The sequence below is a fragment of the Sycon ciliatum genome, chromosome 10 (assembly GCF_964019385.1).
Source record: "Sycon ciliatum chromosome 10, ocSycCili1.1, whole genome shotgun sequence".
Lineage (NCBI taxonomy): Eukaryota > Metazoa > Porifera > Calcarea > Leucosolenida > Sycettidae > Sycon > Sycon ciliatum.
In genome coordinates, this window is record NC_088652.1 from 27,396,338 (window position 1) to 27,410,456 (window position 14,119).

Sequence of the window (14,119 nt, forward strand, 5' to 3'; positions counted from 1 at the left end):
AATCGTAGCCTTATGGGATTCCTTGAGCGCCAGCGCATCCTCCCTGCTAAACAGTACGGCTTCCGCCCCGACCTTGGAACGCAGGACCTCCTTACCCTACTACAAAATCGCTGGAGTACCGTGGCTGCAGGGGGCGGAGCTGTGCGGGCTGTTGCTGTGAATATCGCTGGCACGTTCGATCGAGGGTCCCACCCAGGTGTGATCCACAAAGCCCAGCAGTACAGTGTATCCGGCATGCTCCTTGCATAATTGAGGGACTACCTGCTGGACAGGTGCCTGAGTGTTGTCGTTGGTGGGCAGTCGTCCAGCCCACACTGCATCACAGCCGAAGTTGCGCAAGGTAGCTTGTTGGGACCATCACTGTTCCTGCTCTACACGAACGATGCCGATGACCACCTTCCACCAGGTGTAGATCTGGCCGCTTACGCTCACGACATGACGCTGCTTCAGTGCCTGTTCACCATAGATACCATTGACCACAGCTCGACAGTCCTGCAAAATGCCCTTGTGAATTGGGGCACCAGCTGGAGAATTGCGTTCGAGCCAGCCAAGTCCCAGGCCATGACTATTGACCATCACTGCCCCGCCTGGGACCTCCCAGCAGTGCAGTTTGCGGGTGTCCCCTTGAATGGAGAGGGTAACCTCAAGCTTCTTGGGGTGACCTTGGACAGCCAACTTTCCCACCGCAGCCACCTCCATACCGTCGCCATCAGAGCACGCCAGTGTCTCGGGCTCCTGCGGAAGGCCTCGCCGCTCCTGGATTCTCGCAGCTGAGCTACAGTGTACCGTGGGTTTGTACGCCCAGTAATGGAGTACTGCCCATTGGTCTGGATGGGCACAGCAGATTGTCACTTGCAGCGACTTGACCAGACGCAACGCTCAGCCCTACACTTGATTGGCCCCAGCGCAATGCTGCAAAGCCTGTCTATCTGGCGCATGGTAGCTGCGTGTACCTACATTTACAAGCTACTGTGCTCCAATCCTACCAGCCCACTTCGTCAGCTCTTGTCTCCCTCTCAAGCCCCCCGACCAACCCATGTTCGACCCACTCTTCTCTCTCTCTTCTGTCTTGACATGCATAACTACCAGCTTGAGACAGGGCTACCTGTCAACAGCTGGGAAAGTTGCGGTAGAGCCTTCCCCGCCTGCGCTGTCCCTGTATGGATCGCCCTACCACCCGCCGTCCTCAGCCAGCCATCTGACCGGAAACGGCTGCAAAGTTTCAAAGTGTCTGTCTTCCGGCACCTCCGTACTCAGCAATGGCACTGGGCCACTGACACTCTGTAATATGTATGCACCTCTGCTTACAAACTGCTGCATATTGCCATACGCCTTGTGCCCTGCTTATCCTCTGGATCTGAATGTGCACCCCTTACGCATTATATAATTATACTATATTTAGTTCTCTCCCCTCTCTTGAACCCTCAAGCTCTCTCGCTCTCTCGCTCTCTCTCCCTCTCTCCCTCTCTCCCCTCTCCCCCTCTCCCCCTCTCCCCCTCTCCCCCTCTCCCTCTCTCCCTCTCTCCCTCTCTCCCTCTCTCCCTCTCTCCCTCTCTCCCTCTCTCCCTCTCTCCCTCTCTCCCTCTCTCCCTCCCTCCCTCCCTCCCTCCCTCCCTCCCTCTCTCTCTCTCTCTCTCTCTCTCTCTCTCTCTCTCTCTCTCTCTCTCTCTCTCTCTCTCTCTCTCTCTCTCTCTCTCTCTCTCTCTCTCTCTCTCTCTCTCTCTCTCTCTCTCTCTCTCTCTCTCTCTCTATCTATCTCCCTATCTCTCTCTCTCTCTCTCTCTCTCTCTCTCTCTCTCTCTCTCTCTATCTATCTCTGCTATTGGCACGCCTGGTTGTGATGAAGCCGAGACCCAAGGTCGGCAGAGCATCCCAGACCACGCCACCACTCCCCTTATTCATGGCTCACACATGACGGGTTAACGTGGGTCTAATAAAAAAATAAAAAATAAATAAAAAATAAAAAAACACCTACGAGACCATCTGAACCTGGCCTAAGCAAATGAACACAAAATATGCACTAAAAAACCCATCATTATTAGATTAGGCCACCTAGAATTAATTCGTTGTTTCGGGTCACTTCACTCATCTGTACCAGGGTCGGTCGGTCGGCTTTATTTTTTATTTTATTTTATTTTTATTTGGTTACTGCGGTGTGCATACATGATTGTGCATATCCAATGGCTTTTGTCCATCAATCCAGTCGATCAAATCTTACTGTAGACGATCCAGCGCAGTCATTGTCCCATCGATCAGATCCAGGACCAGATCTTTGCCTCGCTGGCGAACGAGTCTGACGAGCAGCTCTCACCAACACCTTTGTCATTAATGAGCGACGCGGTGGCGGAGCTGATGCTGTTTCAGGACCGATTGCGGATCGGAGATAAAAGAAGACAACCAGTTACCTCTTCACCAAGCGCTGCATCCTGTCATTTGGCTGCTTCTTAGCATGAGGTCAATGTCTGGAATTAGGATCGCGTGTGTGTAGTCGTACTTTTGCATGCACAATATAAAAAAAAACATTTTGCGGTCGGGTGAAAAAAGACGGTCGGTCGGGTGACCCGAAACAACGAATTAATTCTGGGTGGCCTTATCAGATACGAGAGCTTTGAGAAACCAGATATCAGGAATACATGATATTGAAAAGACAACATGGATGAGACATAAAAATAATAATGAAGCAACGTGAAGATAGAAATCACACAGGTAGAGAGTACAACCAAAATACCATCATTCAATACATTTCCCGTTTAATAAATATCTTGTACCCAGGGAAGGTTATTTTGGATGGGGTCAGAGAGAAAGGAGGCCAGGTAGGATGGGGAGGGGGGGGGGAGGAGGAAAGGCATTATCTCTCGCTTACCTGGATGGAAAGTGAAGACGGGAGATGTAGTAGATGTGACATTTTCCTTTCTCTTGTCACCAGCCACAGCAGCTGTTGAGTAAGTATATGTGAAGTTATACTGAATTGGACTACCACCTAACTCTTCAACAGGTACTTGCACTCTTGAATCATTTGTACTCTTCACTACCACAACTGTACGATTCATTACTGGATTCTTGAAGACAAACACAACTTCATCATACGAATCCATTAATGGTGCTGGTGGTGATGGTGGTTTTAAGATGTCGATATTGTTATCACCCGTTGATTCATAGCTACGCCACACACCAGTAACTCCAGGGATACTTGGTGTGGTGCCGGTGTAGTTAAAGTCTAAGTTCACAGCACTACTTGCTACTACCATTGATGATGAGTATGAAGGTGATAACTTATCATTGCCACTAGTACCACGGTCACTGGTGTTGTTGTCTCTCAGACCATCAATGACAGCAACATAGTAACCAAATGTCACATTCTCTAACAAAACTGGAAACTGCATAGCCAGTAAACCAGTGCCTTGTAGACCTGTTGGCAGCAATGACTGATTCTTTTCATTCCACATCAGAATGGAATATCGATATGATTGGATGTCATTACGTACATTAGCTGACACATCTTGAAGGTCAGGCAGAGGAACGGCCAGATTCCCGAGAGTTGCTGTGCAAAAACAAACACGGAGAAATCGAAAATCGACTGTTGTGAAATAGGTTTCAGTGTGTGTGGTGTGCGGTGGATGTGGAGGTGGGGGTGGGAGCTGAAAGAGATGTAACATAAGTTATTCAAAGCTACGTTTGACACTGCATGAATAAACACGGTATACATATGTCGATTAACGCTCATCTTGTCGATTGCGGGGGGTTTCAGAGATAGACATTGGATATTTAGGAAATCGTGAAATCTATAAGGCTAACCTTTTACCATAGACTATAACAAAATATTCTTTGACGCCCTATGTTCGGCTTTCATCATTTCCAGTACTCAACAACAACAACAAATGGAAACAAGGTATTGGCACCGGGTGGTATCACCCATGTTACTGCATAATAAAGGTGACTAACATTGAAAACCAACAACACATGCTAGGTACATAACTTCGTTGCTACTAGCTCCAGAACGAAAAATTATTCCAAAATCCATGGAAACTTTTGTAAAGTTCAGAAAGAATGAGAGAGTTTGTTGCTGGCAACACACCGGCTTGCACATCACGAAGAGCTCATTTTCAGCAAGCGATGGAAAATGTTCTATCTGAAATCATCCAATCTAGTTTGGCATGCACCAATTTGAATGACAATGGCTCCCCAGGAATATACCATAACCCCAGTAACCCAAACAAGAGGGCTTGGAAGCTCAGGGCCCTACGCTATGCTTTTCGGCGAGCGAAAGCGATGCAAACTGAACTCTCTGCTCATTCTGCCACTAGTTTCTCTTGTAAAGACGCTGTACATGAGCTGAACTACCTTCGTCCAGTGGTTTGCAGTCGATACAAACTGTTCTTGACTTGTTCTAAGTGTTTTCATATCCATCAAAAACCATCACAAAGTTCTTGTTAGCGGAGGAAGATTTTGTGGACCCTGGGTAGCTAGAGGCAGACGTTACTGCACTATTGCCCTGCATGCATTCGCCCGATACACTTCGCATACATATATGCCATGCCTATACAGTCTCTCATTTCTTGGTGCTGACCGCTTTAATGCTATTCATAATGCTACTGTACATATTCATTCTCTTCATGGTACGGTACGGGACAGATATGGAAGAGCGCCAGGCGTGGCAAAAAAACAAAAAAACACGAAATAAAAGCTGTGTGGACCATGGCAAGCGCTAGACGTTACTGAAGTAAGGTCTTCTGCATAGCTACGGGAATTAAACCTAAGCTAAATGTGTCATGCCTTACCTGGTTGGAAAGTGAAGATGGGAGATGTAGTAGATGTGACATTTTCCTTTCTCTTGTCACCAGCCACAGCAGCTGTTGAGTAAGTATATGTGAAGTTATACTGAATTGGACTACCACCTAACTCTTCAACAGGTACTTGCACTCTTGAATCATTTGTACTCTTCACTACCACAACTGTACGATTCAATACTGGATTCTTGAAGACAAACACAACTTCATCATACGAATCCATTAATGGTGCTGGTGGTGATGGTGGTTTTAAGATGTCGATAGTGTTATCACCAGTTGATTCATAGCTACGCCACACACCAGTAACTCCAGGGATACTTGGTGTGGTGCCAGTGTAGTTAAAGTCTAAGTTCACAGCACTGCTTGCTACTACCATTGATGATGAGTATGAAGGTGATAACTTATCATTGCCACTAGTACCATGGTCACTGGTGCTGTTGTTTCTCAGACCATCAATGACAGCAACATAGTAACCAAATGTCACATTCTCTAACAAAACTGGAAACTGCATAGCCAGTAAACCAGTGCCTTGTAGACCTGTTGGCAGCAATGACTGATTCTTTTCATTCCACATCAGAATGGAATAACGATATGATTGGATGTCATTACGTACATTAGCTGACACATCTTGAAGATCAGGCAGAGGAACGGCAAGATTCCCGAGAGTTGCTGTGCAAAAACAAACACGGAGAAATCGAAAATCGACTGTTGTGAAATAGGTTTCAGTGTGTGTGGTGTGCGGTGGATGTGGAGTTGGGGGTGGGAGCTGAAAGAGATGTAACATAAGTTATTCGAAGCTACGTTTGACACTGCATGAATAAACACGGTATACATATGTCGATTAACGCTCATCTTAGTGATTGCGGGGGTTTTCAGAGATAGACATTGGATATTTAGGAAATCGTGAAATCTATAAGGCTAACCTTTTACCATAGACTATTACAAAATATTCTTTGACGCCCTATGTTCGGCTTTCATCATTTCCAGTACTCAAAGCAATGATATGGAAACAAGGTATTGGTACCGGGTGGTATCACCCATGTTACTGCATAATAAAGGTGACTAACATTGACAACCAAAAACACATGTTAGTTCCATAAATTCGTTGCTACTAGCGCCAGACGAAAAATTATTCCAAAATCCATGGAAACTTTTGTAAAGTTCAGAAAGAATGAGAGAGTTCGTTGCTAGCAACACACCGGCTTGCACATCACGAAGAGTTCATTTTCAGCAAGCGATGGAAAATGTTCTATCTGAAATCATCCAATCTAGTTTGGCATGCACCAATTTGAATGACAATGGCTCCCCAGGAATATACCATAACCCCAGTAACCCAAACGAGAGAGCTTGGAAGCTCAGGGCCCTACGCTATGCTTTTAGGCGAGCAAAAGCGATGCAAACTGAACTCTCTGCTCGTTCTGCCACTAGTTTCTCTTGTAAAGACGCTGTACATGAGCTGAACTACCTTCGTCAAGTGGTTTGCAGTCGATACAAACTGTTCTTGACCTGTTCTAAGCGTTTTCATATCCATCAAAACCAACACAAAGTTTTTGTTAACGGAGGAAGATTTTGTGGACCCTGGGTAGCTAGCGGCAGACGTTACTGCACCATCGCCCTGCATGCTCCTCGCAACGCCGGGGAACCAGTTTAACCCGCAACATGCGCACCATAAACCTTCCAGAATTTCGGGATGAGCTTGCCAATGCCAACCTGAGCGTGTTCCAATCGACGTCCAATCGACTTCCTCCACTGATGAGATGTGGAGCACTTGGCACACTAAATTCATGTGTGCTCTTGACAGACATGCCCCTCTCAAATCCACCAGCAGGAAGGCGAGCTCATATCCCCCATGGTCTGACAGGGAATTGTACCAATTCCAGTGTCGCAAGAAAAGGCTACATCACCAGTGGCTTCAGAAGAAGGACAGCACCCATCTTTACTCGGCATTCAGGTGTGCCCGTGCGGCTGCCAGAAATGCCTATCGTAGGAAACGCAATGAGTATTTCCAAATCCAATGTGCTGAACATAGTCGCAATCCACGCAAACTGTGGCATATCATCAACACTGTAACATCTCGAACTCGCCAACGTATTGAGCCAACGTGTGATGTGGAGGATGTCGCCACAGCCTTCAGTAAAGTTGTGACTGATAATGATAGACCCCCTGTGCTCACCATGCCACAGGGTCCATCACGCCCCACAGCATTATCAGCTTTCCAGTATGTCCAAACCAACTCTGTTTATCGTTTCCTGAGAGGCATCAATGCAGCCAAGGCCACAGGCAGTGACAGCATCCCAGGAGTACTTCTGAAGTGCTGTGCTGATATCATTGCTCCGTCTGTTGCTGCTCTCTTCAATGCCTCACTATCCCGTGGTACAGTACCCTCTGCCTTCAAGCTTGCACACGTATCACCGCTATATAAAGCTGGTGACCCAGCAGTTCCCACTCACTTCCGTCCCATTTCCCTTCTCCCAATCCTGTCCAAGCTTTTAGAGAAGCTAGTGCAGAAGGAACTTGTATCAGTCATGAACATCACGGAGTCACTTCCCTCCACTCAGTTTGCATTTCGCAGCGGCCATTCCACTGAGGATGCACTAGCTCTCATCACCAACCGTATCCTTACTGCCCGGGACAAACGAATGTACACAGGTGTCTGCTTACTGGACATGTCCAAAGCATTCGATAAAGTTAGACATCACCAACTAATTCTCGACCTCTTCAATGTGGGTGTCACGGCCACAGCCCTGCGGTGGTTCATTTCTTACCTCTCCGAACGGACCCAGCGTGTGTGTATCGGACCATCACGCAGCACTATCACTCTCTGCACCTGCGGAGTGCCACAGGGATCTGTGCTCGGCCCCATTTTGTTCAACATATACACTCGGGAAATACCCTATGTTGCTGGACATGCTTTGTCTTTGCAGTTTGCAGATGACATTGGTCTCACTTGCAGCAAACCGACTAAGTCTGAAGTGTCTGCAATTCTGTCTGCGTCAGGTTCAGCTATTGCTAACTGGCTAAACGACCGTGGCTTGATCCTGAATGCTTCCAAAAGCCAGGTGATCTCCATTTCCGGGAACCTACCTGAGAAGCATACTCCACTCTCGGTGAACTGTAACGGGACCCTGCTGCCTCTTGTGGAGTCTGCCAGCTACCTTGGCGTAACATTTGATAGCAACATGTCTTGGGATGACCACGTAACCCGCTGTGCAAACCGTGTATCACGAAAGATCGGAGTCCTGTGGAGGATGCGGCGTTGCCTCAGCACACAGGGTCGGATAACTTATTTCCAGTCCATCATAATGCCCGATCTTCTATATGGATCAAATGCATTTTCGACATCTCTGGCAGCCAGGCACTGTCATCGACTACAGGTTCTGCAAAACCGTGTTGCCCGTGTAGTGTTCGGACGCCCGCCGTGGACATCCGCACATGACCTACTGGAGCGCCTCTCACTGTATCGGGTTACCGAAGTGTACAAGCAGAAGCTGGCATTCCTTGCATGGCGCTGCCGTTACGGCCAAGCAAGTCCTGAGCTTCAGGTTCTCTTACTGCCAGCTTGTGGCCGGTCCACGCGCCTGGACTCCAGCATGGGTCTCTGCCTGCCACCCGCCCGCAGCAACTCTGGAAAGGGGACATTCGCCTTCCAGGGTGCGCTATGCTGGAACAACCTGCCAAGCAGTATTCGCTCCATCTCTGTTCCTCGTCAATTCCGTGCTGCCGCAGTCCCGTTTCTTCTATGAACTGAGAACATTGCAAAGCAATTGTATGTGTGGCTGTCAATGTACATGTGTGTGTGTGTGTGTGTGTGTGTTGTGTGTGTGTGTGGGGGGGGGGGGGTATGTGTCTAAGTATGTGTGTATTGGTGCGTAGGTGTGGGTATGTACATGTAGATGTATGTGTGTGTGTTTGTGGGTGTAGGTGTGGATGTGTGGATGTGTGGGTGTGTGGGTGTGTGGATGTGTGGATGTGTGGGCGTACATGTAGATGTGCAATGCTTCGATTTCTCTATCTTCTCTTCTCTTCTCTCTTCCTTTCGGGGTCTCCCGCTTCTGGGCCGGCATGGCCCATGCTTCATGCGTGCTTGTTCCTGGTGTTGTTTTGTCTACTGTGTCCTGCCACTACTCCGGCTTTGGCCGTGACCACGATGTGTCTCCCCATTTTCTCCTTCATCCTTTCCTTTGTCTTTTTGCTAAAAGCTTTCTTCTCGCCGTGACCACGATTTTTCTTCTTCTTCTTCTTCTCCATTATTCTTTTTCTTTCCTTCCTTTCTCTTCTTCCTTTGCCGAGAACCTTCTGTTCCCATTATTTTCTTTTCATCTCTGTCCCCATTCCTGGGTTATTTGGACTTCATTCGCTTCCTTGTCATTGGACATGTTCAGTCCGTTCGGTTTGCGAATTTAAATAAACACAACCCATGCATTCCCCCTATACTCTTCGCATACATATATGCCATGCCTATACAGTCTCTCATTCCTTGGTGCTGACCGCTTTAATGCTATACATAATGCTACTGTACATATTCATTCTCTTCATGCTAAGGTACGGGACAGATACTGGAGAGCGCTAGGCGTGGCAAAAACAAAAAAAACACGAAATAAAAGCTGTGTGGACCATGGCTAGCGCTAGACGTTACTGAAGTAAGGTCTTCTGCATAGCTACGGGAATTAAACCTAAGCTAAATGTGTCATGTCTTACCTGGTTGGAAAGTGAAGACTGGAGATGTAGTAGATGTGACATTTTCCTTTCTCTTGTCACCAACCACAGCAGCTGTTGAGTAAGTAAAAAAAATTATGTGAAGTTATACTAAATCGGACTACCACCTAACTCTTCAACAGGTACTTGCACTCTTGAATCATTTGTACTCTTCACTACCACAACTGTACGATTCATTACTGGATTCTTGAAGACAAACACAACTTCATCATAGGAATCCCTTAATGGTGCTGGTGGTGATGGTGGTTTTAAGATGTCGATAGTGTTATCACCCGTTGATTCATAGCTACGCCACACACCAGTAACTCCAGGGATACTTGGTGTGGTGCCAGTGTAGTTAAAGTCTAAGTTCACAGCACTCACCTTCACATCCGGGAAATTTATAACCCGGGGCTCCGGGGCACTGCTGCTGAGGTACTCCGTTGCTGGCTCCCTTCAGCCGGTACCCGTCGTTGCAGTAGGACGATACGTTTGTACTGCTATGCACTACAATACCACCAGAGGACTTAACGTCGTATACACCAAAGTCACATGGAGGGCATTCAGTCTCTGCAAAGAACATCAAAGGGCAAACGATCGTTTTATTTGTTGAATTTTATTTTACTTCGTTTTGTAATGGATGACGAAGGCTCCTGTGCCGACGCCGACGACGAAGACGATGACGACGAGGACACTTTTCAAAAATTTGAAAATAGTTCAGATCAATGCCCGGAGTCTCCGACCACGGCAAACAGAGCTGTCGAAACTGGTTGTCGAGAAAGACGTGGACGTCTTAGTGGTTCTCGAGTCATGGATCAAACAGGATTCCAAAGAGGGTCTGCCAAAGCTACCCGGACTTACAGCAGCTGCTTGGAAACACCGAAATATTACGTACAAAAACGGTCACGGAGGAGGAGTCATTGTGTATGTGAACAGCCGTCGTATGAGTTATGCTAAAGTAGATCTCGTTAGCCAACCTGCCAATGGAGTGGACATGTGCTGTGTAAAGATATTCCCTGAAGGCGATCTGAAATCCCCCCATGAGTCCATCGTCATTTGTGGGGTGTATGCTCCGCCAGAGCTGACTGGATCCGGTGGTGGAAGTGTGTACCGACAGAGAACTGTATACTATGTGCTGATGTCAACTGTTGTGGATCCTGGAGCTCCTTTGGAACGCCTACTACATGCGGGGATAACCTAGATATGTGGATGGTGTCCAGAAACATGATTGTAGCCAACGAGCCGTTGATGGCAACCAGAGTATGCCCCTCATCAGGCAGCCTCAGCTCACCGGATCTGACAGCAATTCCCAGCAATCTTGTATCATCAGCAGTGTGGTTGACTGGTGACGACATTGGCAGCGACCACCTCCCTATTATCCTCACCATCAAGGAAATACAGGTCCGTGCACGGCGTGAGACTAAGTGGGCTTTCAAGAAAGCGAAGTGGGATTTGTTTGCAATGGTGCTGGACCGCCAGCTTGATAAAGTCGTGAAGTCTGACAAAATTGATGAAGCCGTGGACAACTTGACAAAAACCATTCAACAGCTCTCGCCACGGCAGTACCCAGAGGCTGCCGAAGAACCGAACGTTTCTGGTGGTGTGATGAAGTTGAAGCCGCTGTCTCGGCGCGCAGGAAAGCACTCAAAGAAATGCAGAGATCCACCACCACTACCACCAAAGAAATGTATCAGTCAGCTTGCGAAGAAGTATCAAAGGTTACCAGAGAATGTAAACGCAGAACATGGCGGGAATACTGTGACAAGCTGAACCAATCCAAATCCTCAAAGGAGGCATGGCAGACAGTCGCCAGACTGGACGGCCAGCAGGGACCTTCCCAATCTTCCTCTGATGTTCTCATCATCAATGGAAAGACATACTGCACCGAGCAAGAGAAAGCCCGTGCTTTCAATAACCATCAGACGCGCTCACAACACCGAGTGGAACAGACCATCACAACTGAAGAGCGGCAAATGACAAGACAGCAGTGTCGCTCAACCCTAATCACTGCAAAAGTACAATCCCAATGTCTGAACGCACAAGAAGAGGTCAGTGTCCGGTCATTACTGGGAACCAAGATCGATCTCAAGATTCAGGATAGTTGTGGTGGCAGCCAGTGGTTTAGGGGAACAGTAATTCAACATAAGATGCAGGAGGGTCCTGATGGTGTGGTCCTTGTAAAGTGGGCAAATGGTGACCGGGAGGAACTTCTCAACTTGGCGAAGGAAGACTGGAAGACAGTTGACAGCAGCAATGACACCAGGCTAGTGTTCGAATCTGAATTCTCCGAGTCTGAAGTTAAACATGTCGTAAAATCAATGGTTTGTACCAAGTCCGGCGGACCAGACGGTATGCCCCTGCAAGTGCTATGTCATCTGACAGACATGGCCATCTCCGAACTTTGTCGCATTATTAACCTGTCCTGGACCACTGGTTATTGTCCAAGAGCTTGGGAAACCAGCCGACTTGTCCCTGTACCCAAGCCCAAACCAGGTGCATTTAGACCTATCAGCCTAACAAATGCTCTCGGTCGAGTTACGGACCGACTGGTGACAAGGCGCTTGACCCATTTCATGGAGCAATTTGAATTCATTCCCGGCGAACAAGCTGGTTTCCGTAGAGCCATGAGCACAGAAATGCAATGCTGCTCTCTTGTCGAATGGGTCGCCCAGAAGCAGCAAGCAGGTCACCAGGTAAACTGCGTTTTCCTAGACGCATCAGCAGCGTATGACAATGTTAATCACGACATCTTGATGGCTAGGCTCGGATCTCTAGACCCACCAGCTCGATTAACTCGGTGGATCAATTCCTTCATCCGTGGACGAATCGTAGACACGAAGTGGGGTACAACAGTCAGCGGCAAGAGAACAGTGCACCGTGGTGTGCCACAAGGGGTGTCAATCTCGCCCATGCTCTGGTTAGTGTACACGGCTTCGATTTTTGACAGCCTGGCTCTTCCAAGTCTATCGCAACATCAGGTGGACGTCATGCCGTTCATGTACGCAGATGACATCGCCCTCGCTGTGTCAAGCAAGAATGTGTCAGCTATGCAACTCACTATGCAGGAATTGCTGGACCACGTCTCTGATTTCTGTCGCCGTAGCTGCATTGCACTTAACCCGTCGAAGTCAGTACAAGTTGTTATTTAACAACTTCTTACCGAGTTCCACACTTGTCTTTGCACCAGTTCCTCAACAACGTTGCTATACCATCAGCTTCCTCAACCCGCTTCCTGGAGATCGTTGTGAATGCCAACATGAACTTTTCTGAGCAATGTTTAGCTGCCCGTCAACGCATCCACCAGCGTCTGCGAGTCATCCAGGCCACGCCTGGTCGGGAGTGGGGCTTGGACCAACAATCAACGATGCGCCTCATCAACCAGTATGTACTATCATCCGGGTTATATGGCGCGGCTGCATACTATGGCCTCACAACGAACAGTGGAAAACGACTGCTGGAGACAGCTTACAACCAGTGCCTGCGCGGCGCTACAGGATGTGTGCCTTCTACACCACTGACCAAGCTCTACGAGGTCGCAGGTGCTCCGTCCCTGCATACAAAGATCACACGCCAGGCTGGGAATTTGGCCAATATTGCTCATCGTCACAACACCCCAACCCCTGCTCGCACCGTTCTCTCCACTCAGGTTCCTCAACGCATACGCCAGGACAAGACCACTTGGCACCAGTTAGCCCAGGAGACTTTGCCTACTCAGCAATTTCTCCCGCTGCCTTTGCGATCACCGCCATGGGCAATGGTGGAGAACTTGACGATCCACATCACTGACTGCAGCAGAGATGATCCCCCGCATGTCCGGTTGTCTGCAGCCCTGGAGTGCCTGGACAAAGTTTCCTCTCTTTGTGCTCAATCTAAGTCATATGAAGTCTGGACAGATGGTAGTGTCACTGATGAGGGTACAGGAGGAAGTGGCTATCTTGTCATCAAAGTCACTGATGGCCAACGCTCTGAAGTGTGCAGTGGAAGCGATCCTGCAGGCGTGGTAGCAACTTCCTTCACCGCCGAGGTAACTGCAGCAGTGGCCGGTTGCTCTGCGGCAGGAGATCTACTTACGGCTGGCCTCACCAACACAGATGATCAACCCTCGCTGCCAGACCTCATCCTCGTTACGGACAGTCGTTTGTTGACTGATTCTGTTGCCGGCGATCCGTACCGTATGAGCCCAGATACGATTCCTGTGTTTGAGGCTATCAAGAGCATTAGCCAGCTTGTTACCAGCATCCACCTTGTCTGGGTAAGCAGTCACTGTGGCTTATTCCTCAATGACAAAGTAGATCGCCTGGCTGCGGCTGGTACCCAGGTTCCCCAGGGTCACGTCCGTCTTCCAGTGCAAGCCACCAAGACTGCAGTCCGCAAGGCAACACGGTGCCCGCCACCACTGCTCGACACCAAGAAGCTCGGTGACCTTCGGACACGGAAAGCGTCCTGCAAGCTGAACCAGCTGATGACCGGCCACTGTAGTCTTCTGAATGGCTACCTCCACCGCATTGGAGCTGCAGACTCGCCTCACTGTGTCTTCTGCCCTGGCGTCGTCGAGGATGCAATGCACTTCCTTTTCGACTGCCCAGGAAGAGCACAAAGCCGCCACTCTGCAGCTCTTCAGTCGTCTCCATCCGTCA

The 14,119-nt window shown here is 48.6% G+C and overlaps 2 protein-coding genes across 2 annotated transcripts in view; both read right to left on the reverse strand.

Moving 5' to 3' along the window:
- Positions 1-9,553, reverse strand: part of LOC135826267 (uncharacterized) — a 19,602-nt gene extending 10,049 nt beyond the window's left edge. Inside the window, exons 1-2 of the mRNA XM_065338897.1 lie at positions 9,486-9,553; positions 4,779-5,456 (exon numbers count right to left, since the gene is read on the reverse strand). Of these exons, the coding sequence (XP_065194969.1) occupies positions 4,779-5,361 (583 nt within the window). The 5' untranslated portion in view covers positions 5,362-5,456; positions 9,486-9,553. The remainder of the gene's footprint in view (positions 1-4,778; positions 5,457-9,485) is intronic.
- Positions 9,554-9,760: 207 nt separating this feature from the next.
- The window catches only part of LOC135826434 (leucine-rich alpha-2-glycoprotein-like), a 58,754-nt gene continuing 54,395 nt past the window's right edge, over positions 9,761-14,119 (reverse strand). The window contains exon 11 of the mRNA XM_065339045.1: positions 9,761-10,052. Within this exon, the coding sequence (XP_065195117.1) occupies positions 9,841-10,052 (212 nt within the window). The 3' untranslated portion in view covers positions 9,761-9,840. The remainder of the gene's footprint in view (positions 10,053-14,119) is intronic.